Below are 21,912 nucleotides of genomic sequence, written 5' to 3'. Positions count from 1 at the left end.
ACTGGCAACAGGTTTTGATTTTTGCCTTTGATGTGATTAAGAACACATTTCCTTGAACTTTCACTGTCACCTAACTTGCAATTTAAGATCCTGTATATATGGAAGTCAGCCTTACCCAAGAGCTCTGACTGCTGCCTATTACAGTCTGGCATCTGTTCTAGCCTTGAACACTATGCTGATGCCTCAGGCAGCGGTTTGCTGGTGAGATTCCTAAGCCATTGTTACATTTCTGACCTTATCCACAAGGGCAGAGGAGTGACAGCACATATGCCCCAGCTTAAATTCTTAGATATAGACCTCAAGATAAAGATCCAAGACTCCAACCCAACCCTGTAACTCCAACCCAACCCTGTAGTTTCCCACTATGGCCGAGCTGTCAGGCCCTGTTGGTAGTTTGGTAGTTTCGTCTTAGGTTACTTACTCCTCATGGGGTGGGACTGTAAAGTCTGTGAGGTCTAACCACAACTGTGCCCACAAGGATGTATAGAGAACATTGCCACAAATAATAAACAGGCTTGACGACATTCCCAAGCATCCTGGGTTCCCACAGTAACAGACCCACCTGGAGAAGCTGGAAACCAGGCCATGGTAGGGGTGCTGAGAGCTCTGACTCTGAGTCAGCTCTATCCTTGGGACATGAAAGACAGAATCCAGGCCTGCACAAGGACCCTGATGCATCAGGACCCCCTATAGTGAGGTTAGGTAGGACCTCAAAGAATCGGTCAGGTTGCTCCCTGCATGTGCCTCTCCAGTGAGGCAGCAGAAGCCTTGTGTTTTGGGCAGGAGCTTTGGGAGTATGAGTTCCCAGACTGATCCTGGGCCCACACTGCCCTTCCTTGCCCCTGTCTGCATCTTTTAGATGCCCAGGAAGTCAAAGGGTCCCCTTCTGAAATTTCAGGCTCATAAGTCACTTCCCCTCCAAAAGTCATCTTCCTCCTGCTAGACTCCACCCAATTCACACTCCTAAAGCTCTGTCAGGGCTGGGAGGTAATTCCACAATCTCCCACCAAGACTGGGAGCTTGTAGAGTTGCAGAGTTGCTCAAGTTGGACTGTTTACCATCTCCAACTCCCATTAATTTTGTCCAGAATCATGGGAGATCAATAGGAGCTACCCAGAAGTTACTTGGGCGGGGCGTCTGTAACTCCAGGCTGCCCTGGAGGCTGGTTGCTGCCAGCAGGGTGTTGGTATAGAGGTGTGAACTTTTTGCCCCGCCTTGCTCCACCCCACCCCGCCCCACAGCCCAGTGATTGGCCAGTTCTGATCAGTGGGAAGGGCTCTCAGAGAGAAGTACCAGACCAGTGATCAAGAGAGAGGACTTTGTGGAACTTCTAGGGTTAGTGTGCCCCAGATGCCATCATGCTTGGCCTCTGGCTACTCAGCGTCTTATGGACACCAGGTGAGTGATGATTATTTGATTTCAAGGATCCTATTCAGGGCTGGGTGGTCTGCCTAGTGGCCACTTACCATGGACAGGTCACCTTGCCTCCCTGGAGTTGGTCCCTGGATATGGAGAAAATAGGTAGATACAGAAAAGGTCAGAATTGAGATTTTTTTTCGTAAGTGAAATGTAAGAGAAATTGGTTCCTGGTATTTTTTTTCATTGAGCTAGTTACAGGAACAGTGACATCACTAGGCGTGGCACCTACAGGACAGCTTCCCTTGCTGCTGTAGGAATCCCAGGCAGCATTGTTCACTGGTGGGATCATGGGGGGTGCATAACTCTCTAGCTAGGCAGGGACAGAAGCTAGAGGTGCAGTGGTCCCAGCCCCCTAGCAACATGGGGTCCTGCCTCCCACTGGGAGGCTTGGTCTTCCTGTCCTGGGAGGACCCTGGCTGGAGTGATCTCTTACCTCTCAGTCCTGGAACCTTAGGGTTAAGTAGCTCTGCTCCTCCTCTATGCAAGAGCTCGGTGGTCTCTAAGACTGGACCTGCCTACAGATAGGTGGTCTCTAAACCCTCATCAGTTGTTGAGCAGTAAGTTTTCTGTTGGGAGAGAAAAGCCTGAGGGAGGGCGTGTTTTCATCCATTAGATATGATCATGTAACTAAGGATGAGATGGGGTCAACTCTAGATGTCTGGTAGGCAGACCAAAGGGCCTGTGTGTTCTCCCTGCGTCGGTCCAGACCGACACTGGGGAAGGATGGTGTGTGGATGAGGTTCTTCTGGGCACTGTGCATAGATGTGCTAGGCTCAGACAGCTTGACTCTGGTGTGAGGATGGACCTGACAGTGTTTTAGGCACAAAGCTCTTATCTGGGCCATTGGGCCAGATCCCATTACTGGCCCTGAGCCTTGGGGTGATTCCCCAGATAAAAGAAAGAACACTGGCTAGACACGGCTTGACGCAGGACAGCCCTCAATGGACCTCTGAACCCCTTTCTCCTGTAGCAGTAGCCCCTGGACCTCCTTTGCCCCACGTGAAACAGTATGAGGTGGTTTGGCCTCGGCGCCTAGCTGCATCCCGCTCCCGCAGAACCCTGCCTTCCCACTGGGTAAGTCTACCCAATAGCCTGGGCACACAACCTGTTTCTGCAAAAGGACCGGCAGGCAGACTCTGGGGGCTGCCCTGCGCAGCTCCAGAACTTCAATCTGTCTATGCTTCTGGGCATGATTACGGTCCTCCTGTGTTGTGTTTACCACTTCCTTCCTCTTGCCTCCTGCTGCTTCGCTCCCTGAATCAGAGTCTAGGGCCCCCAAGGTAGGCACTAGGACCCACTCACTTCCTTGCTCCTTTTGAGACCATTGGCCCAGCCTGGAGAGGCCTCTCACCCAGGAAAGGTACAGCAGCTTGCGTTGCCCCGGGCCACTCCCCAGTTTCAGTTGGCAGTGGCTGGTTAGATTAGCTAGCAGCTGCTCACCCTAAAGCTATGTGCATGCGTTGAGAATCTCGCAGCTTGGAATTTCCTGGAACTGGGAACTGAGAACAGCCTCTAGACCTCCAGGAAGATTCCCGGCCTTGTCCTTGTTAGGATCTTCAAGAAACATCTCTGCCTGGGCTTTCCTCTTTCCTGGTGTATGCTGTCCCTAGGGCGAGCTGGTTGTACACATGTGTATGAGTAAAAGGTCCTAGAGTATGTAGCACACACCTGCTCTGAATCTCAGGCTGAACACCATAGCCAGCTGAGGAATACTAGTGCTGAGGCGTCTGTGTACCTTGCCAACCCCCATGTTGCCCTGGATTTAGTGGCCATGGCTGCCACTCCTACCATGCTTTCTCTGGGAAGTAATGTCATCATCATCATCATCATCATCATCATCATCATCATCATCATCATCATCATCCTTATGAACAGATGGGGGGAAATGGCTCAAGAGGTCATGGAGCTGTTTTTTCTGCTTCATCTGGGAGACTTGGTTTCCCTGTCCCTCCTGAACAGCTCAGCCTAGCCCCAGCCACCTTCTTCCCTGCCTGAAACCTCAAGATCTAGGGGAGGCTCTGCTTGGGGCTTTCTGCTATGCAAATTCCTGGCCTTAAGCTGAGGCCACTCACCCAGAATCCCCATCCAGGGCCTGTACCCAGAGAGTCTGAGCTATGCTCTTGGGACCAGTGGGCGTGTTTTTACCCTGCACCTTCGAAAGAACAGGTAAGCCAATTCTGGCCCTTGGGTCTGTCTCTGAGTCCAGTGGGAAGTACAGGCTCCTGTGTGCCAGAATCCTGGCCCAGGAACCGTATGGTGGCTGCTCTGTGTGAAAAAGAACCAGGGAACTTCAATGGTTGTCTTCCAGGGACCTGCTGGGCTCAAGCTACAAAGAGACTTACTCAGCTGCCAATGGCTCTGAGGTGACAGAGCAGCTGCATGAGCAGGTATGGTGGCAGGCCAGCCCTTGCTGGGCCAGCAAAACCAAGGCAGCAAGACTTATGACCCTCCCTCACTTCTTCAGGACCATTGTCTCTACCAGGGCCATGTGGAAGGGCATGCAGGCTCAGCTGCCAGTATTAGCACCTGTGCTGGCCTCAGGTATGTACCTGACCCAGGCAGGAAGTGCCATTCTACAAAAGGGTAAACCAAGGCAGTGAAAGGGGGGACTAAGCGTGAGAATTCTTTCCTGCTGTGTTTGGAAGGGTTGGGCTCTTGCTTAGGTTCCATTGGTAATTGCCAGCCACGCCAAACCCATGTATCTTCTTCTTGCTGCCTATATCTACAAGTCTGGTCACCTCCCACAAGGGTGTGAGGTAGCTGTTCTGAGGCAGTAGGCATGGAGCACCTGTCCTCCCAGATGGACTGGTAGGAACAAGCTGATCATGCCCTCTGTTCACCTGGCTCTCCCATTCAGGGGCTTTTTCCGTGTCGGGTCCACTGTCCACTTGATTGAGCCTCTGGATGCTGATGAAGGGGGGCGGCATGCAGTGTACCAGGCAAAGTATCTGCAACAGAAGGCTGGGACCTGTGGGGTCAAAGATACCAGTCTGGATGACCTTGGGCCTCGGGCCTTAGAAATCTACAGGTCTCAGCCCCGGGTGAGCAGCAGCATTCCCTGTTGGTCAGTTCAGTCCCAGACCCCATGTTTGGGCATAGACACGGCTCTCTGTAGCCCTGAAGCAAGCCCTATGCCCAGTGGGTGGGCCTGACTCAGCCTTGCAGCTCCAGAGAAAGCCCCACTACACTGGAGACACCTAGACTTGGCCTCCCGACATAGAGTTGGGCTCTGGGCTAGGTTGGGGATCAAGACCAAAAAGGTTGATTGGCTTCTTTCCCTAGAACTGGCTAATACCCAGAGAAACCCGCTATGTGGAGTTGTACGTGGTTGCAGACAGCCAAGAGGTATGGGATGCAAGGGCTGAGTGGGCTGGATAAATTGGGGTGAGGTTGCCAAGCCCCAGTCTAAAGGTCTTATATTTCTAGTTACAGAAGTTGGGGAGCAGAGAGGCCGTGCGCCAGCGAGTTCTGGAGGTTGTAAACCATGTGGATAAGGTGGGTTGCCCCAGGGGTGCTGACGGTGAAGAGAGGGTGCAGCTGTTTAGGGTAGGAAGGGCAATATAGCCAATCAAGAGGTGGGGCTAGTTCAGAGCTCTATACTGAGCACAGGACCTCCCAGGGGTGAAATGGACGTAATGCCCCTGTCCATCCTTGTGCCTGCACTCACTCCAAGGGGCTGGCCATCCTCTGCAGCTTTATCAGGATCTCCATTTCCGTGTCGTCCTGGTGGGCCTGGAGATCTGGAACAGGGACAAATTCTACATCAGCCGTTATGCTAATGTTACGCTGGAAAACTTCTTGACCTGGAGGGAACAGAACTTGCTAGGGCGGCACCCGCATGACAATGTGCAACTTATCACGTGAGTGAGTGGGCACACCCATACACCTCAGTGAGACAGAACCAAGCCCTAGAGATGTAGCCTCTGTACAGCCTGGACTCCAGGGTAGGACACCTGAGCAGAGCTGTGCAGGGGTGAAGAAAGGCCAGGAACCTTTTCAAGGGCATATCTGTCTTCTGTTTCTAGGGGGGTTGATTTCATGGGGACCACTGTTGGACTGGCTAAGGTGTCTGCCCTGTGTTCCCATTACTCAGGAGCTGTGAATCAGGTAAAAGAAACTCTTACCCAACCTTGCCAAGCTGTCTGGTGGCAGTAGAGTCAAACATAACGCCTGAGTTGTGGGGAAGTGTCAGCCTAGGTCCCTAAGACATCATGAAGCAGTCACCTACTCTGGGGATGGGTTTGAATCCTGGTTTTATGTTAGGGTGGTAGCAGGAAGCAGTATTATGCCTATGGGCACCTAGGGTGGCCAAAGACATGTGGGTTGATGGTAGCAAGATAGTACCGATGAAAATATCCTCATAGGACCACACCAAGAGCCCCATTGGTGTAGCATCTACCATGGCCCATGAGCTGGGCCACAATCTGGGCATGAGCCACGATGAGGACATTCCAGGATGCTACTGTCCTATAGCACGTGAGAGTGGTGGCTGTATCATGACTGAAAGCATTGGGTAAGGCCCTGTGGGGCATGCTGGGTGGGAAAGGACAGACTGGCATGTGGCCCTTCCTAACGCTGACATTCTTTACCCCTAGCTCCAAGTTCCCCAGGACGTTCAGCAGGTGTAGCCAGGTCGACCTAGAGACCTTCGTGACAAAACCCCAGACAGGCTGCCTGACCAATGTCCCGGATGTCAACCGGTTCGTGGGTGGCCCTGTATGTGGAAACCTGTTTGTGGAGCATGGAGAGCAGTGTGACTGTGGTACACCTCAGGTCTGTCTCACCTCATCCTTGCTCTTTGCTGGTCAGCTTCATCATCAGTGTAGGAACCTCAGTCTGAGGTCCTTTTGGTTAAGCTAGCCTCCCAGGCCTGGTGTTATATGCCCACACCTCATATGGCCCTTGGGGTCACAAGTCACTACATTTCTCTTTAAGCCCCTAATAACCTATAAGGGAGCTGGAGATAAGTTGACTACACCCCTTCTCCAGTGATCACCAAAAGCCTACCCACCTTAGAGACAGGTCTGGCCAGGGTGCATCTGCTTAAACCGTTTTCTTCCTAGGACTGTCAAAACCCCTGCTGCAATGCCACCACTTGCCAGCTGGCCAAGGGGGCAGAGTGTGCCGGTGGTGCCTGTTGTCATGAATGCAAGGTAAGTTGGACTTCATCCAGGGTCTGCTCCAGTCAAACCCAGGGGGATTGGGATTTTTGTGATGGCATCATGTGGACCTGCCCTACAGTAAGGTTCTCTATGGGACCAGGTGAAGCCAGCTGGTGTGGTGTGTCGTCCCATGAAGGACAAATGTGACCTGGAGGAGTTCTGTGATGGCCGGAAGCCAACATGTCCTGAAGATGCCTTCCAACAGAATGGCACTCCCTGCCCAGGGGGCTACTGCTTTGATGGGAGCTGCCCCACACTGGCACAGCAGTGCCAGGACCTGTGGGGGCCAGGTGAGGCAGACATGAGCATAGGATGCAGGCCAGCTTGTGGAGTGTCTGTGACCTAAACCAGACTAACTTCTCCTGGCCCCACAGGTGCTCGGGCAGCAGCCGACTCCTGCTTTACCTTTAGCATCCCTCGGGGCTGCAAGGGGAGGATGTACCCTGGCAGGTGAGCATCAAGGCCAAACCTTTGGGAGCTGGATATGGTATGTCTTCAGTAGCAAGGCTGGTCCACAGAGACTTCCCCACAGAGGAGGCCTCCTCTGTGAGGCAGGTGGCTCTCCTGGAGTCTGCCCTACTTTGAGTCATCAACCTGAACCCATCATCCTTAAGAAAGGAAAGGTCCTTGGGGCTGTCTCTTGCACCACCCAGGGCCCTGAGCCACTCAGAATCCCCAGGACACCCATGACCACAGCCTGCCCTCTGTCTGCAGGATCAACCGGTGTGGGGTACTGTACTGTGAGGGAGGCCAGAAGCCCCCTGAACGTTCCTTCTGCACTCTCTCCTCCAACCATGGAATCTGCCATGCTCTCCACACAGACAGCAACACTGACACCTATGAGCTGGTACTCCAGGGCACCAAGTGCGAGGAGGGAAAGGTGAGCTGGGGAGCACTTGAAAGCTGTCCAGGGCTGATGAAGATCTAATGTGCCCATATGAGTCTGACAATGTTCAGTGTTGGCTGGCAGAGGCATGTGCATGGAGTCTCTATTATGTCCTAGTCAAAACTGAGATGGTAACCTGGCAAATGGAGACACCTGTCTGGAGACCACCAAACCCAAAAAGGTCCCCAGGATCAGCCAGTTCAGTGCCACCTCATGGCCGAGGGCCCCTCTACACAGGCGCACACACACAAGCATGAAGGCATAGTCATCCTGGAGTGTGACCACACTAGCTGTCCTGAACTTACCTTTCGATTTAAGCATAGTGGGGTAAGAATTGGGTCTAGGCCAGCTACCCAAGAGCCCCTTCCACCTTCCAGGTTTGCATGGATGGAAGCTGCCAGGACCTCCGTGTATACAGATCTGAAAACTGCTCTGCTAAATGCAACAACCATGGGGTAAGTATAGCCTCAGGCCTTAGGTCATAGTATACCTACTGTCTGGTGCCTTTAAGCTAGGTGGCTGCTGCCACTTGTCTGGTAATGGAACTTGTGGCAGAGACAGCTGTGGGTATAGCAATGTGGGCTCAAATTAGCCTATATCCTTCTGATGGGGGTGATCAACAAGGCCGCTCTGGGGCTGAGATTGCATAGGTGCTTTCCACTGAGCTTGTGGCCACTGGTCAGTGTAGTCACTCAGGAGAACTCTTTATAAGATCAAGATTGACATATGTGGATGGATGGAGGAGACCCTATGTGTGCTGCAACCTCCCCTGCTGCCCTGTGGGGTACCTGTCCTTGAGGCCCCACTTTCCCTCCAGGTATGCAACCACAAGAGGGAGTGCCATTGTCACAAGGGCTGGGCCCCACCCAACTGTGCACAGCGGCTGGCAGATGTAGCATATGAACAAGCAGGTAAAGTATTTGGCCCACAAGAGCTGGTATTTGTGGGGTACCAGCCTTAAGGGTGGTTAGGGTAGATCACATTCTCTCTACTTCTCATAGGTAACACAGGGCACCCTACTCAAAACAAGGTTAGATAGCTTTGGCCCAGGCATCTAGGGCCACTTACAACCCCCACAGTGTCTTCCTTCCCAGTGGTCACTGAGTCTGCAGCTGTCCACAGCACCACAACCTCGGGGAACTGGCTAGGCCTCAACAGTGGCACTATGGGGCTGGGACTCACCACTACCACAGCTTCTAACTCATTGCTGGAGAGCCAGAAGAGCTGGTGTAAAGTACTGGGCCCTCTGCTGGAGTCCTCAGGCACTTGACCATATGTGGGGTGTGGGACCCAGGACATGATCAAGGGGGACTGAGAAGGCTGCATCTCCCAAGGAGCTTCCCTAGCTCTTGATTCAGCTGGTCCCCAGTCCTGGATAATCATGTGACCATGTGTCTCACAGCATCTACGAGCCTCCCAGTCAGTGTGGTTGTGGTCTTGGTGATCCTGGTGGCTGCAATGGTCATCGTAGCAGGCATCGTCATCTACAGAAAGGCTCCGAGACAAATCCAGAGGAGGTGAGGACATGGTGGTTGCAACATAGTTACACGTGAGACACAATACTTCCTGTACTCGGAACTTGGGAAATGGCTTTGCTGCTACTTAAGAAAGAAAAGGCATTGCTTCTGTCAGCAAGCCTAGGCAGAAGCACTTAAGGGGACTTGGGGTTCTCTGGGTGTTGGACAGGCCTGGGTGGGAAGCTCTGGAGACTCCCAAGATCGTAGCCACTACCACTGCTGCTGCTGCTTCTTTCTTCTTTCTTCTTCTTTCTTTCTTCTTCTTTCTTCTTCTTCCTCCTCCTCCTCCTCCTCCTTCTTCTTCTTTCTTCTCCCTTTTCTCCTTCTCTCCTTCTCCTTCTCTCTCCCTTCTCCCTCCCTTCTCCCTTCTCCCTTCTCCCTCTTCCCTTCTCCCTTCTCCCTCCTCCCTCCTCCCTCCTCCCTTCTCTCTCCTCCCTTCTCCTCCCTTCTCCCTCCTCCCTCCTCCCTCCTCCCTTCTCTCTCCTCCTTTCTCCTCCCTTCTCCCTTCTCTTCTCTCTCTTCCTCCTTCTCCTTTTTCTTCATCATCTCCTCCTCCTCTTCCTCATCTTTTCCCTTCTCCTCCCTCCTCCTCTTCTTCCTCCTCTTCTCCCTCTTCCTCTCCCTCCTCTTCCTCCTCCTCCTCCTCTTTTTCTCTTCTTCCTCTTCCTTTCCCTCCTCTCCCTCCTTCTCTTCTTCTCCCTCCTCCTCCCCCCTTCTTCAAGACTGTAATGGGACAGTGAGAGCAACAGATGGGTGTATGATAAATCCAGAATAACCTCCCTACCCCTAGTTATAGCCACATATGCCCTACTAGGTTTCCATTGTGCCCTGCACCAAGATTTTGATTCCCACAAGCTGGCTGCCAAAGGACAGCTTTTCCTAGGTCCTCCAAGTACCTTCCTAGCATAGCTGTCAAGAGACTTGTTCCTTGACCTCCTGTGCTCACACAAGTGCTTGAGACTACAACTAGCATCTTATGTGGGGTGTGCCAGGGAAGAGATGCCAGGCTGACTTAGGAGGCATGTCCAGGGGTTCTGGATTCTCTGACCAGAAGTGACGACACCATTATTGTCTCTTCCTCCCCAGGAGTGTGTCACCCAAGCCTACCACGGGGCTCTCCAATCCCCTATTCTACACAGGGGACAGCAGCCTGCCAGCTAAGAGCAGGCCTCCAGGCCCTCCAAACCCCCAGCACCCAAGACCCATAGTGAAACCAAAGAGGCCTCCCCCTGCAGTAAGTACTATCCTCTGACAGGTTCGTGGGGCTGAAATGGAGACTCAGGCTCTCCATCCCTTCACCCCAGAGTGTGACCCATTAAGGATAGGGAAGGCTTTTTGTGAAAATTAACTCATGAGTCATGCAGTAGCCTGGAGCCTGGAGAAGTGTTACAGTCACCCCAAAGGAGGGTCAAGGACTAAGTCAAGACTTGTCTTCTAAGAATCGCTATTTGGAGTTTGGGTCTGAACTTGTGAGTTTGAGGACTCTCAGACCCGAAGTGTGAGAAGAGAATGCCCTTGCTGTACCTTAAGTGTGATAACATGGCTGGGGAATGGGCTGCTAGCCTAGGGTGAGCAGGAAATGGGGAGCGGGTACCATTTGGAACTAAAAGCAAGGGATCTGGTGGCCGTGGGTGGGGCCTTAGTACTGACTCTTGGGCCCAGGCTCATATCTCTGTCCCTTCAAGCCTCCAGGTGCCGTGTCCAGTCCACCCCTCTCAGTTCCTGTTTATGGCCAAAAGGTACCAAATCAGGTAAGCCTTGGGAAACAGCCATATGTATTCTAGAGACATGGAAACCTCTTGGTATCTGGTGGCTGACTTTGTGAACCTGAAGCCCTAAGGAAACAGCTGCTGTACAGGGAATGTGTGTCAGCCCTGCCTAGTCAGGATACGAAATTGAACCTAAGGGTTGATTCAAGGAGCCTGGGAGGGAAAAGGTACTACCCTACTCCCCAGCCCTGAACTGGTCTAGTCTTTAGATCCTAATTCTTTTTTTTTTTTTTTTTTCCCAACAGCTTAGACCTGATCCTCCCACCAAGCCCCTCCCAGAGCTGAAACCCAAACAGGTAAGGGAATAGCCTTGACTCTGAGGAGACCTCCCCTCCTGCAAGCCTGTGGCCCTTTATTCCAGAGAGCAGCCTCTTATACTTCCCTTTGGGAGGAGGCTATAGGAAATTGGAAGGTCTCAAAATGCCACTGACTAAAACTTTGAAAGTAGTGATCCATTCATTCTTTCCTCCCCACAGTGTTAGAGTCCTTCCCAGTCCTTCAGGTGAACTGGAACCCTTTTCTTAGCCCTAAAAGTGGGCTCCTACTTCTGAGAGCCCAGGGACACTACTGTAGTCTTAGCCCTATGTGCACACTCTAGGGTCATAGCTGTGATGATGGAGAACTTGTGTATGTGTGTGTGCGCATGTGCGTGCCTTTGCCCGTCCCAGGGAGCAAATGCAATTAGCAGCAGGATGGAGCCCCTGAGCCCTGACACAGGGCTTAACTCCATAGTTCAGCTGCCTACCTCGTGCTGCTAGCCATCCCCTGGGCAGGCATCTGTGCTCCTCTGAGGCAGGGCTAAGGGAGTTTCTGGTGGGCAAGTGACATCTGAGAAGGCCACAAAGTGGTTGATAACTCCCCAAGGGTCGTTTGAGTGGGACCTGGAGAGTGAGTCCTCTGCCTTGGGCCTTGCTGAGGATCGTATCTGGTCTTCTGGGCACTTGTGGATCTCAGGTGGTGGTCAGTGCGCATTCCTTGTGTTGAAGGTGCTAGTTTGCTGTCTTCTGAGTGTCCTTAATCAGTTTGTCTACTTCTTATCTTCTTATTGTAGGAATAGCATGGGAATAGCATGGGAAGGAACCACAGTGGGACGGGGGTCTGAATATCTATGATTTCCGTGCTGGGAGCTATCTTTGTGTTGAATGAACTGATGCCTAGAGAGAGAAATGAGTGGCTGTCTCGGAGATCATCTGGAGACTTACAACCCTACACCTCTGGAATCTTTAATTCTTGAACTCCAACGGTTGGCACTGTGTTTTGGGATAGTGGTTTTATTTTTCTTGCTTTTTTTTTTTTTTGTCTTATTATTGTGTGCACGATGTGTGTGGGCACATATGCCATGGTACGTACGTGGAGGTGAGAGGACCACTTTGTGAAGTTGACCTTTACTTGGGTTCTAGGATTTAACCCATGTCATCAGGTTTGTGCAGCAAGCACCTTTACTAGGTGATCAATCTCAGTGGCCCTTGCTTATTATTATTTATTTTATTATTTATTAGTTTGGGGGTGGAGTGTGTGTGTGTGTGTGTGTGTGTGTTGTGGCGTGTGCATGCACATCACAGGATGCAAGTGGGGAATCAGAGGGCAACCTTGTGAAACTGGTCCACTCCTTCCACTTTTACATGTTGCAGAGACTGAACGCCTGGCACCATGCTGGCAAGTGCCTTAACCCACTGAGCCATCTCACAAGCCCCTGGGGTTTTTGCTTGTTTGGTTGGTTTAGTTTGTTTTTTAAAATAGGCTCTTACTCTGTAGCCCAAATGATATGGAACTCACCATGTAGCCCAGGCTGTTCCTTAAACTCATGATAGTCATTCTGAGTCAGCTTCCTGAGTATTGGTTTTATAGGTATGAGCCATCACACCTGTGATTTTCTGTTTTTCTTTTTCATTTATGGGGGAGGGAGGGCTAGGAGGGTGATTTTCTTTCTTTCTTTCTTCCTTTCTTTCTTTCTTTTTCTTTCTTTCCTTCTTTCTTTCTTTTTTGTGAGACAGGGTCTCACTATGTAGCCTTGGTTAGCCTCTATGGAGAATGGGTTGGCCTCAAACTTATAAAGATCTGCTTGCCTCAGACTCTTGAGTGCTGGGATTAAAAGTATGCACCACTGTGTCTGGTCAGGGACTAATTTTAGACTTACATAAGAGCTGAGAAATCCCTTTAATCCCAACACTTGGGAGGCAGAGACAGTTGAATCTCTGAATTCAAGGCCAGCCTGGTCTACAGAGTGAGTCCAAGATAGCCAGGAATATACAGGAAAAATCCTGTCTCAAACAAAACAAAGCAAAAACAAACAAATAAAACAAAACAAAGCAAGAAAAAGAAAAAGAAAATTTCATCCTAGGCACAGTCCCGACTGGCAGAATGAGGGCAGTGTACAGGGATGACTGGGCAAGGATTAAAGGAAGCTGGATGAGGAGGAAGACCAATGCCAGGTTACCATCCTCTCTAAGAACGTGGAAATGGAATATGTTTTCAGAGTTAATTCTTTCCTTTTGAGTTTCTAAAGACACATGTTCTGAAACTTAGACCTTCAGGGTAATGTGTGGGATACTGGTGAGGCTGCAAGATGATGACTTGGGACAGCTAGCCAAGAAGATGAGCTCTGCCAGGTTCAGGCTTTATCTTCTGAGTGGTGAGGCCATGCAGGGGTTTGCTACTGAGCTGTGTGAAGACAGAACCCTTCAGCGCTAGGCTGGAGCTGAGCAGGACAGCCTTAGGAGGATGAAGCTGAGGGCAGTGCTGGGCCTGCTTAGGAGATGCTCTCCATTAGCTGTGTCTGGTTCCTCCCAGGTCAAGCCAACCGTTGCACCCCCGACACCACCAGTCAAGCCTGGGACTGGAGGGACCGTGCCTGGAGTGACTCAGGTGAACCCCGGTGGGGTGGGGGTGGGGGTGGGGTGGGGTGGGGTCCATCTTGCAGGAACCATCCTGCTGATTGTGGCACTGTTCTGGTGGGTGGCTGATTTTGTTTTCTTAGCTGGTAAGTTTTGATGACATCTGAAAAGAAAATGGGAAAATCCTCAGTAACAGGCTTGATGTCGGCTTTATAATCTGCCAGAACTTTCCAGTGCTTGCGACTTCCAGGGGCTGTCGATTTTCCCTTTTCCTATGGCTAGTCTACACTAGACATGAAATGTTAGTGCAGTCATCGTCTGTGGTCGGGGCCATTCTGTCGTTAGGGGAGGTGGAAGTCTAAGCTGTCTTTGGGGATCTTCAGCTGTACCTCTCTTATCAGACCCTCTTTAATATCAATTTCCTTTTTTCCTTGGCAGGGAGCTAGTGGGCCAAAGGTTGCTCTGAAGGTCCCCATCCAGAAGAGGTGACCCACTAGGCACCCCAAGGCCATCGAAGGCTTGTGGAAGTTTGGACATACCACTGCTCCTATAAAATGTGTTTCTTCAGCAACAGCCCCCCACCCAGGCTGGACCTGCACACGCGGTTCTTACCTCCAGAATAATCTCTCTGTGGCTCTTGCTGTCCAACTGCCCGCCTGAACCAGTGTCCTCTCACTGGCCTTGGCCAGTTTAGAGCATATGTCTATGTATGCTAGTTGCTAGGCCGGGGCGGTGGCACCTGCAGTGAGCGTGAGCAAGTCTATGTCTGTCTCTGGGTGGACAGAATGCCAGGAGTCCCCTCCCAGCAACTTTTGCACCGGCCCTCGCGCAGTGACCTCTCCCCAAGGCACAGTTCCTGTATTTACATCCTACTCAAATATGAGACTTTGGAAGAAAAAGCCGAAGTTCTTGGGGTATTGGGACCGAAGTTGTCGTCATTTCCGGGTTGAAGCAGAATAGTTGTTGAAACTATGACTAAACACTATTCATTAATAAAGATTCTATTTTATCAGTAGGTTGCAGGTCACATTCTAAAGGGCAGTTTGTTTTTATTACACCAGATCAAACTATTTCACCTACTATCTTCCTTCATTTTTTACCATCCATCTTAATTCAGCCAGGTCTCTGGACCTGCAGGAGGACCAATCCTACCTGGGACCGAGGGAGGGCCGGTGCGGTTAGGGCCCCGCCCCTTCCGGCTGTGCCTCGTCTCCCAGCAACGGTCCAAACTCACCAGGTTTCTTCCGCTGTGTTTCGCTGCTGCATACCCCCACTCCTCTGCCATGCTCAGTACTTCCAAGCAGAGCTCTGCTGCGTTCCTGCCAACGCCTGGGGATATTCACAACCTCTGCGCCTGGCTGGACCGGCTCCCACTCAGCCGCCCTAAGCGCCACTTGGCTCGGGACTTCAGTGATGGTGGTGCGAGTGAGGCAGAGGCAGGCGCTATGGGGAGGATGATGAAGAGGACTCAAAGCTGAGGGCCACCCTTGTCCAGCCCCTTAGTATGGGTGTGGGTGTTGGGGGAACGGAGCGGTTCTTGAGTCCAAACTCATGCTCCGTAGGAAAGGTAGTAGCAAACATGGCCTCCTGTGGCTCTTCCAGCTCCTCCTGGGCTCTCACGCTGTATTAGCTCCCCAGGCCATCCTACCACTTGGTCTGTCCTGGAGTCTAGGTGCCGTGCCGAAGACTCGGGGACAATCATGGGCTCCCCAGGACAAGCTCGTGTCCTTCCCACTCCATTCCATGCATCTCATGTGGTCAGGGATTTCAGCTGCAACCCAGGGTCTTATCCAGGCAAGCCAAGTTCACCTCGCATTCCCACAGTGCTGGTGGCCGAGATTGTGAAGCACTTCCGCCCTCGGCTGGTGGACTTGCACAGCTACATCCCAGCCTGCAGTACAGACCAGAAGCTGAGCAACTGGAGCCTTCTCAACAGGCAAGGCCTGGGAGCTCAGCCCTCCTAGGTTGACCCAGGGATGCCCTCTCCAGCTGTGGGTCTCTGACTGCCTTACTGTGGGTCCTTGCCTACAGAAATGTACCACAACCAGGGTTCCTGGGGGCTCCTTGCTAGGGAAGCCTACCAGCTAGCCTGTTCCCTTACAGATTAGTGGAGGCATCTTTTACTTCACTTCCCAAAATGTCCTCAGACAAGTCTCTGCCTGTATGTTTGGTGTGATAAGTGGTATCAAGAACAACCAGTCAGAGTTAGGCAGACATGTCCGATGTAGTCCAATCACTGAGGGCCTTCAGGAAGCAAACCAAGGTGGAAAACGTGTGGGCACCCAGAATGTTGTATGGGGGAAGTCAGAATGCCCAAAAGACTGGCTCAGATTGGGATAGAAGCATTGCAGGGCTTGGGCCTGGGTACAGTCTCATGGGCTTATGGTTGAGAGGGTAGATATGGAGAGAAAACTCAAGGGAGATAGATGATTATGCCTGAGAGGGCCCCACTGCAGGTTTCGGGTTCCGTTGAGCTGTATCAACAGGACTTACAGAGGGTAAGCCATCAGAGAGATGAGAATGAGTGCAGAGAACACGGCCTGATAGAGCACCATGTTCTGTGATCTCCTGAGACATAGCTCCAAAGGCCAGGAATGAGAGAGCCATGTGCCCCTCAAGTACAGAGCAAAAGGGGGCGCTCTGAGAAAGCTAGATGTTGCCCAGTGGCTGGAAGGCATTGTCAGGAGGAAGGAACTTCAGGGAGGGCTCAACTCCTAGCCCTTGATGGCACTGCTTTGAGAGTTTACCCCTACCTTCTTTGCAGGAAAGTCTTCCGCAAGCTGCACTTGTGTATCTCAGATAATGATATCCAAAGGGTGGTATCCAACAGGCCTGGAGTTATCGAATCTATCCTATGTGCACTGAGGGAGAAGATGGAGGCCAGGGCTGTTCATGTAGGCTCAGCTGGTACAGCTGTAAGTGTCTGCACATCGATTCAGCCTGCAAGTCTGCTGCATCTTCTGCCCCTTGCCCACAGTCAGATAACCTGTCTGTGTGAGAATAAAACAGAGAAATGAATATCCCTGGTCCAGAAAGAAATGAAGCCCATACACGAGGCTACAGTCTTCACTTAGACTGATTCCTGATTTCCCTGCTGTCTGGGATCATCTCCTTCCCAGCCTGATCCACCTACCCTGGGGCAGTGAAAACACTTAAGAGTTGCTCCAACAGAACCAACCTAAGCCCTTCCCACTCTTCTCCAGCTTACACACTAAGCCCACCCAGAGTACATACAGACCAGACATATTCAGCCCAGCTGCACTTCACTTCCCAACTTTTGTACTTTGCAGGATCCAGGACTCTCTGGTATGAATGCTGTCCGACCTTGGGGGAAGCTTACCTCCCACTCACATACCACTAAGATTCAAGATCCTAATGTGGATAACTGCAGCCTGTCAGAGCCCCTCTGGGACTCCTACAGAGAACATCACAACATTCCCGAAAGCTGGATGCATGATGATCTTGAGCTCCCAAACCTTCAAAAGAAGGCAGGTATGCTCAGGTGCATCCTGGGCCCAGAGGGGCTAGTGGGCTTCTGAGAAAGGCATAATACTTAGAGTCCTGGCTCCATCAATACCCAGAGAGCAACCATCCAAGGGGGAGCCTGTGAGCTATGCAGGGAAGCCATTGTTCAAACAGGAGCACCATTTCTGAGGTTTCCAGGGCTATGCAAAGGGCCCTGATACCAGGATAGAACCAAGTCCTTCCATGATAACTTCTGAGTCTGCTTTACTGGCTATGGATCATGTTCCCTCCCCTCATCCATATGTCCTGTCACTAGTGGGTGCCTCTCAGAAGCAAGGTCCTGAGTTGATAGTGTCTATTTGTCATACAGGCCTACAGAGCCCTCCAGCCCCCTCCAGCACGAAGATCCTTCAGAATCAAAGGGATATGGAGAAAATGGGCTGCTGTGCTTGCAGAGGGTGGACCTTTATCTCTCACATTCTCCCTGCCCACCTCCTTATGATCCCTATCCTGGATTAAAGGTCAGTGTTTACCTTTCAGGGACTCAATTGAAGGGCTCTGGGATCACCTGGTCAGCATCCAGCAGCAGCTGGAGGATAAGGAGCAAGCACTAGCCATTCTGCAGGAGACAGTCAAGGTATGGTCCTATTGGGCATCTCTTGCTTCCTGGACATTCTGAGCTGCAAGGATGCAGAGGGACCCACGACCCCAGTTTCACACTCCTTGGCTGAGTTTCTGCAGAGCTGGCACTGACCCAGTGAGGGCTATATGGGGAGTGTGAGGCCCTGACCAGAGAGAATCAACAGTCTTTAGACATTCTTTAGATTCTTTAAAAAATTAGCTAGTGGACTATTAGTGGTGGCTCATGGCTTTAATCCCAGCACTCAGGAGGCAGAGTGGGCAGATCTCTGTGAGTTCGAGGCCAGCCTGGTGTACAGAGTGAATTCCAGGACAGCCAGGACTACACAGAGGAACCTTGTCTTGAAATTTTTAAGGGAAAAAAAAAAGGAAAGGAAACAGTCTGTGGACCATTTCAGTCCTTCTCAGAGGCAGAAAAGATATGGTGGATTAGTGGGTCCCTAACGTACTCACTACCTGCCTCAATAGTCTGTTCATCCCAGATCCAAATGCAGCTCAGGAGTACAAGGTGGCAGAGTGGACTGGGATCCATTTCAGGAAGTAGGTGCTGGGAAAACAGAGTGGGAGGGATGCTGGCTGGAGAGGCTCCTGCTGGCCCCATCCCCCATTAGCTTGAACTGGGCCTTGTCTTTTTTTCTTCATCTCTAAAAGCCAGGGCCCTCGAAATGACCCACCTGGGGATCCTTGTGAGCATTTAGAGGTGCAATGCAAACCTGATTTTGATGCACATCTGGTTCTATGGAACACACCTAGCCCTGCAGTACACACCTGGCTCTTCTGATACACAGCTTATTGTGTAGTGCACACATGGCTCTGCCGTGCACACCAAGTTCTGTGGTGTGTGCCTGGTTGTGTGGGCTAATGCCTGGGACTGCACATGCATGCACATCAGTGGATGTGCTCCTGACTCTGTGAGGACACAGCTAGTCCTGCAGTATCTGCCTGGTTGTGTGGTCCGTGCCTTGCTCTCTGTTGGACATTTGGTTCCAGGCACACTTCTGCTCTTGCACTAGGAACTTCCTGTGCCCCTTATTATTCCTTACCTCTCCCTGTATCCTGGGGACACACAAGCTAAGATAATAGGGAAGAACGGAGACCGTGCACCAATGGGCACAGGGTCACAGGGGCTGTCGGAAATTGCAATGCCATCTCAGTTCCTGAGTATGTACGCAAATCTTGATGAGTTCTCTTCTTGTGAAAACAGGAAAGTGATGTGATATTACTGTGGCTTTGTACTTGCAGAGCAGAAGTAGAGAGGAAGCAGTAAGGAGAACTGAAGTCTTTGCCTCCATCCACCCCGCTTGTTCTCAGCGAGGCTCTCCCCACTGTTGCCATGGCTCATATGCTGACCAAGGGAACTGTAACTTTTCAGTCTCTCTGTGGAGACACAGAGAGAAAACAGACCCATTTGCCACCTAAATTTGACACTCAGCTTGCCATTTAAGGCTTGAATACCACTTGTAAATTGTCACAAAGTGAGATACACAACTTTGGAGGAATTTTTTTGTGATAGACAGGTTGTATCAAGCCTGTGGCTGGGCCCCAAGGGATAAAATCCATTGCTGGATCTAGCCAAACAGTTCTCTGGCTTTTTGATTTGAATGAAGAGTAGTGGACAGGTGTCCAGAACACGGGCTTTATGTACTGCCTGTGAACACAAGTGTCATACTCCACAGGTCCAGGACAGGACCTTGTCTTTCACTGTCTGCTGTGAGACTGGCTCCCCACCCTGATCTACATGCCTTCCTTCACACTACATGGGAATGAGACAGATCCAGTTTTTCTGCCTGAGGAGCACAGTGGGGTCTTGGTTTCCAATGGGTGAAAGTTTGGGACAAGGTCATCCTTGAAGTAGGCATGGAGGGACCACGGATGCCCCAGATTTGCCGAAGGACTGAGGGGAGCTGCTCAAACTGTGTTCCCTCTGTCTGTCTCTGTCTGTCTCTGTCTGTCTGTCTGTCTGTCTGTCTGTCTGTCTGTTCTGTTTTGTGAGGCTGAGTCTTGCTAACTAGTCAGAGTAGCCTTAAGTTCTAGTGACCCCCGACTCTGCTCCCCGGGGCTAGGATTGTAGGTATTGTAGGTGGTGCCACCATTCTTAGCTGAAGCAGCTCCATCTTCATTCACTTATGTTTTTATTTCATTAAAAAAATTTACGTTCTGAGTTCGAGGCCAGCCTGGTCTACAGAGTGAGTTCCAGGACAGTCAGGACTACACAGAGAAACCCTGTCTCGGAAAAAAAAAAAAAAAAATTACGTGTATCTGGGCATGGTGACACACATCCTTAATTCCAGGATCCCAGAGGTAGAGGCAGGAGGATCTCTGTGAGTTCAAGGCCAGCTTGGTCTATATAGAAAGTTTCAGGGCAGCCAGGACTACATAGACAGACAGAATTTCAAAAAAAAATTTAAATTTTGTGTACATCTGGGTATGCGCAGATACCCACGGAGAGCAGATGCATCAGACTCTCCTGGAGCTGGAGCAGCAGGCACTTGTGAGCTGCCTCGTGAGGGTGGTCAAAATCAACCTGAACTGCTCCAAGAGATTACCAGTACAGACACAGCCTCCCCACCAACATCCTTTTTTATTTTTTAAAGACAGGGTCTCTCTACATAGCTCTGGCTGTCCTAGAACTGACTACGTAGACCAGGCTGGCCTTAAACTCACAGAGTTTGCACTGGGATTAAAGGGATGTACCACCAAACCCTGCAAGAGTATGCACTTCTAACTTTAACCACTGAGCTATCTCCCTCCCCTCCCTCTACACACACACACACACACACACACACACACACACACATGCATGCACATACACACACACACACACACACTTATTCTTCAGTCATCACTTTAAGCACTGAGCTATCTCTCTCCCCTCCCTCTACACACACACACACACACACACACACACGCACACGCACACGCACATGCACAGGCACACGCACAAACACACACTTACTCTTCAGTCATCACTTTAAGCACTGAGCTATATCCTTCCCCTTCCTACACACACACACACACACACACTTATTCTTGAGTCATCAGCTTTTGGAAGTACATCATGATGGACAGACAGCATAACAACCACATATCTACCCATCATCTGCTGTTTCTGCAAATAATGCCCTGAGTAACTTCCCAACTAGGTGCTTAGCTCACAGCAAAGAAGGCTCAGTCCCTCTGCAACCCTGCCCTGCCCTGCCTTCCTTTGCCCTGACCTACATTTGGCCTTTCTGGCTGATACAGGAAAACAGACAGAGAGGCCAGGGAGATTCCCAGCAAGGAACAGGAGGAGAAAAACCAGCTCTCCACAGCCTGCCAACCCCGAGCTCCGTGGGCTCACCGACTGTAGGATTTTCCCCAAGGATCTTGGTGTCTCTCTTTCCTAGTGGCCCCCACCAAGGCCTTTGGCCCTATCCCAAAGCCATCAGACCTGTAATTGTACATTCATTCCCAGAGGATGGAGTTGCCCAAGGCCTAGCTGGCAGGTAGACAGACTTCTTTAGATACTTTCAGACTTGTGTGCTTTCTAAAGATTTTGCAGATGAAGGTGATGAGGTTGGAACATCTGGTACAGCTGAAGGACCAACGGATCTGGGAGCTGATGAGAACTGGACCTGAGGAGCATCAGACCTGGAGGAGCCCCCATCCAGAGTCATTCAGACCTTGATCCCGAGCCCACCCGGAGCGTCTCACTGATCATGCAGCCTCAGAGTGAGATGTGAGGTGTGGAGGCCCAAGCAGGCTGGGGCTGGAGACGAGTTTGGACAGATTTGAGTTTGGTTCTCCCAGTCCCCCAGTATCTTGTCATCATCATTGATTTTATTGCATTTGTGAGCTCACAAAGTCCTGGTCTGTGCAGTGTCTCCGGGTCGCCTTCGAGGGTGGGTGGAAACTGTTAATCATGTAGCCACCCTGAAGTTTTCTAGAGATTCAGCTGATAAGGACCCTTGGAAGATTTTGCAGGCCTGAGCCTGTTGGGCTTTTCCACTGCAGGGGGTCACAGAGAGGAAAGTTGCTGGATATGCAGGAGGAGAAGCTAGAGGAGAGGAGGCTATACCCCTTCTGAGGTGGCCTGGTGACCTACTTTGCCCTGAAGATTTGGTGAGCCAGGTAGATAGCCATGGCAAGTAGTACAGCTGTTGGGTTTCAAGACCTGGATGCTGCTTCTAGCCTCTGGGACATCCTCACCCTTCTGGATACCAACCACATCCCCGGGCAGGG

The 21,912-nt window shown here is 51.2% G+C and overlaps 2 protein-coding genes across 4 annotated transcripts; both read left to right on the top strand.

Moving 5' to 3' along the window:
- The first annotated feature begins 1,259 nt into the window (after positions 1-1,259).
- Adam8 (ADAM metallopeptidase domain 8) lies at positions 1,260-14,602 on the top strand. Of its 2 annotated transcripts, none has more exons than XM_034489629.2 (24): positions 1,260-1,398; positions 2,390-2,493; positions 3,509-3,585; positions 3,728-3,806; positions 3,884-3,960; positions 4,277-4,460; positions 4,702-4,764; positions 4,846-4,914; positions 5,113-5,279; positions 5,445-5,526; positions 5,784-5,932; positions 6,015-6,192; positions 6,483-6,572; positions 6,682-6,871; positions 6,956-7,031; positions 7,296-7,461; positions 7,845-7,922; positions 8,285-8,378; positions 8,870-8,984; positions 10,071-10,218; positions 10,670-10,735; positions 10,999-11,049; positions 13,544-13,618; positions 14,026-14,602. In XM_034489629.2, the coding sequence occupies exons 1-24, from the start codon at positions 1,359-1,361 to the stop codon at positions 14,074-14,076; spliced, it is 2,469 nt and encodes an 822-aa protein (XP_034345520.1). In that variant the 5' UTR covers positions 1,260-1,358; the 3' UTR covers positions 14,077-14,602. The 2 variants fall into 2 exon arrangements, with proteins under 2 accessions (XP_034345520.1, XP_076768846.1); XM_076912731.1 differs by having other exon boundaries at positions 1,289-1,398; positions 2,393-2,493.
- Positions 14,603-14,743: 141 nt separating this feature from the next.
- LOC117694186 (sperm flagellar protein 1-like) lies at positions 14,744-21,534 on the top strand. 2 transcript variants are annotated; one of them, XM_034485054.2, is made up of 7 exons: positions 14,744-15,006; positions 15,412-15,523; positions 16,352-16,502; positions 16,878-17,075; positions 17,423-17,510; positions 17,593-17,689; positions 21,224-21,534. In XM_034485054.2, exons 1-6 carry the CDS (start codon positions 14,871-14,873, stop codon positions 17,664-17,666), a joined length of 759 nt encoding a protein of 252 aa, XP_034340945.1. In that variant the 5' UTR covers positions 14,744-14,870; the 3' UTR covers positions 17,667-17,689; positions 21,224-21,534. The 2 variants fall into 2 exon arrangements, with proteins under 2 accessions (XP_034340945.1, XP_034340935.1); XM_034485044.2 differs by having other exon boundaries at positions 16,878-17,079.
- Positions 21,535-21,912: the final 378 nt, after the last annotated feature.

This window comes from Arvicanthis niloticus, chromosome 1 (assembly GCF_011762505.2).
Source record: "Arvicanthis niloticus isolate mArvNil1 chromosome 1, mArvNil1.pat.X, whole genome shotgun sequence".
Taxonomy (NCBI): domain Eukaryota; kingdom Metazoa; phylum Chordata; class Mammalia; order Rodentia; family Muridae; genus Arvicanthis; species Arvicanthis niloticus.
The sequence above is the reverse complement of the archived record's forward strand: the minus strand, read 5'-3'. Positions and strand labels throughout refer to the sequence as shown.

Excerpts from the sequence above, each read along its gene's own strand:
- Adam8 (XM_034489629.2), top strand. The coding sequence starts at position 1,359 with ATGCTTGGCCTCTGGCTACTCAGCGTCTTATGGACACCAG. Across the intron at positions 3,807-3,883 it reads CAGAGCAGCTGCATGAGCAG|GACCATTGTCTCTACCAGGG; the intron begins GTATGGTGGCAG and ends TCACTTCTTCAG. Across the intron at positions 4,461-4,701 it reads TCTACAGGTCTCAGCCCCGG|AACTGGCTAATACCCAGAGA; the intron begins GTGAGCAGCAGC and ends TTCTTTCCCTAG.
- LOC117694186 (XM_034485044.2), top strand. The coding sequence starts at position 14,871 with ATGCTCAGTACTTCCAAGCAGAGCTCTGCTGCGTTCCTGCCAACGCCT. Across the intron at positions 15,007-15,411 it reads TCGGGACTTCAGTGATGGTG|TGCTGGTGGCCGAGATTGTG; the intron begins GTGCGAGTGAGG and ends GCATTCCCACAG. Across the intron at positions 16,503-16,877 it reads TAGGCTCAGCTGGTACAGCT|GATCCAGGACTCTCTGGTAT; the intron begins GTAAGTGTCTGC and ends TGTACTTTGCAG.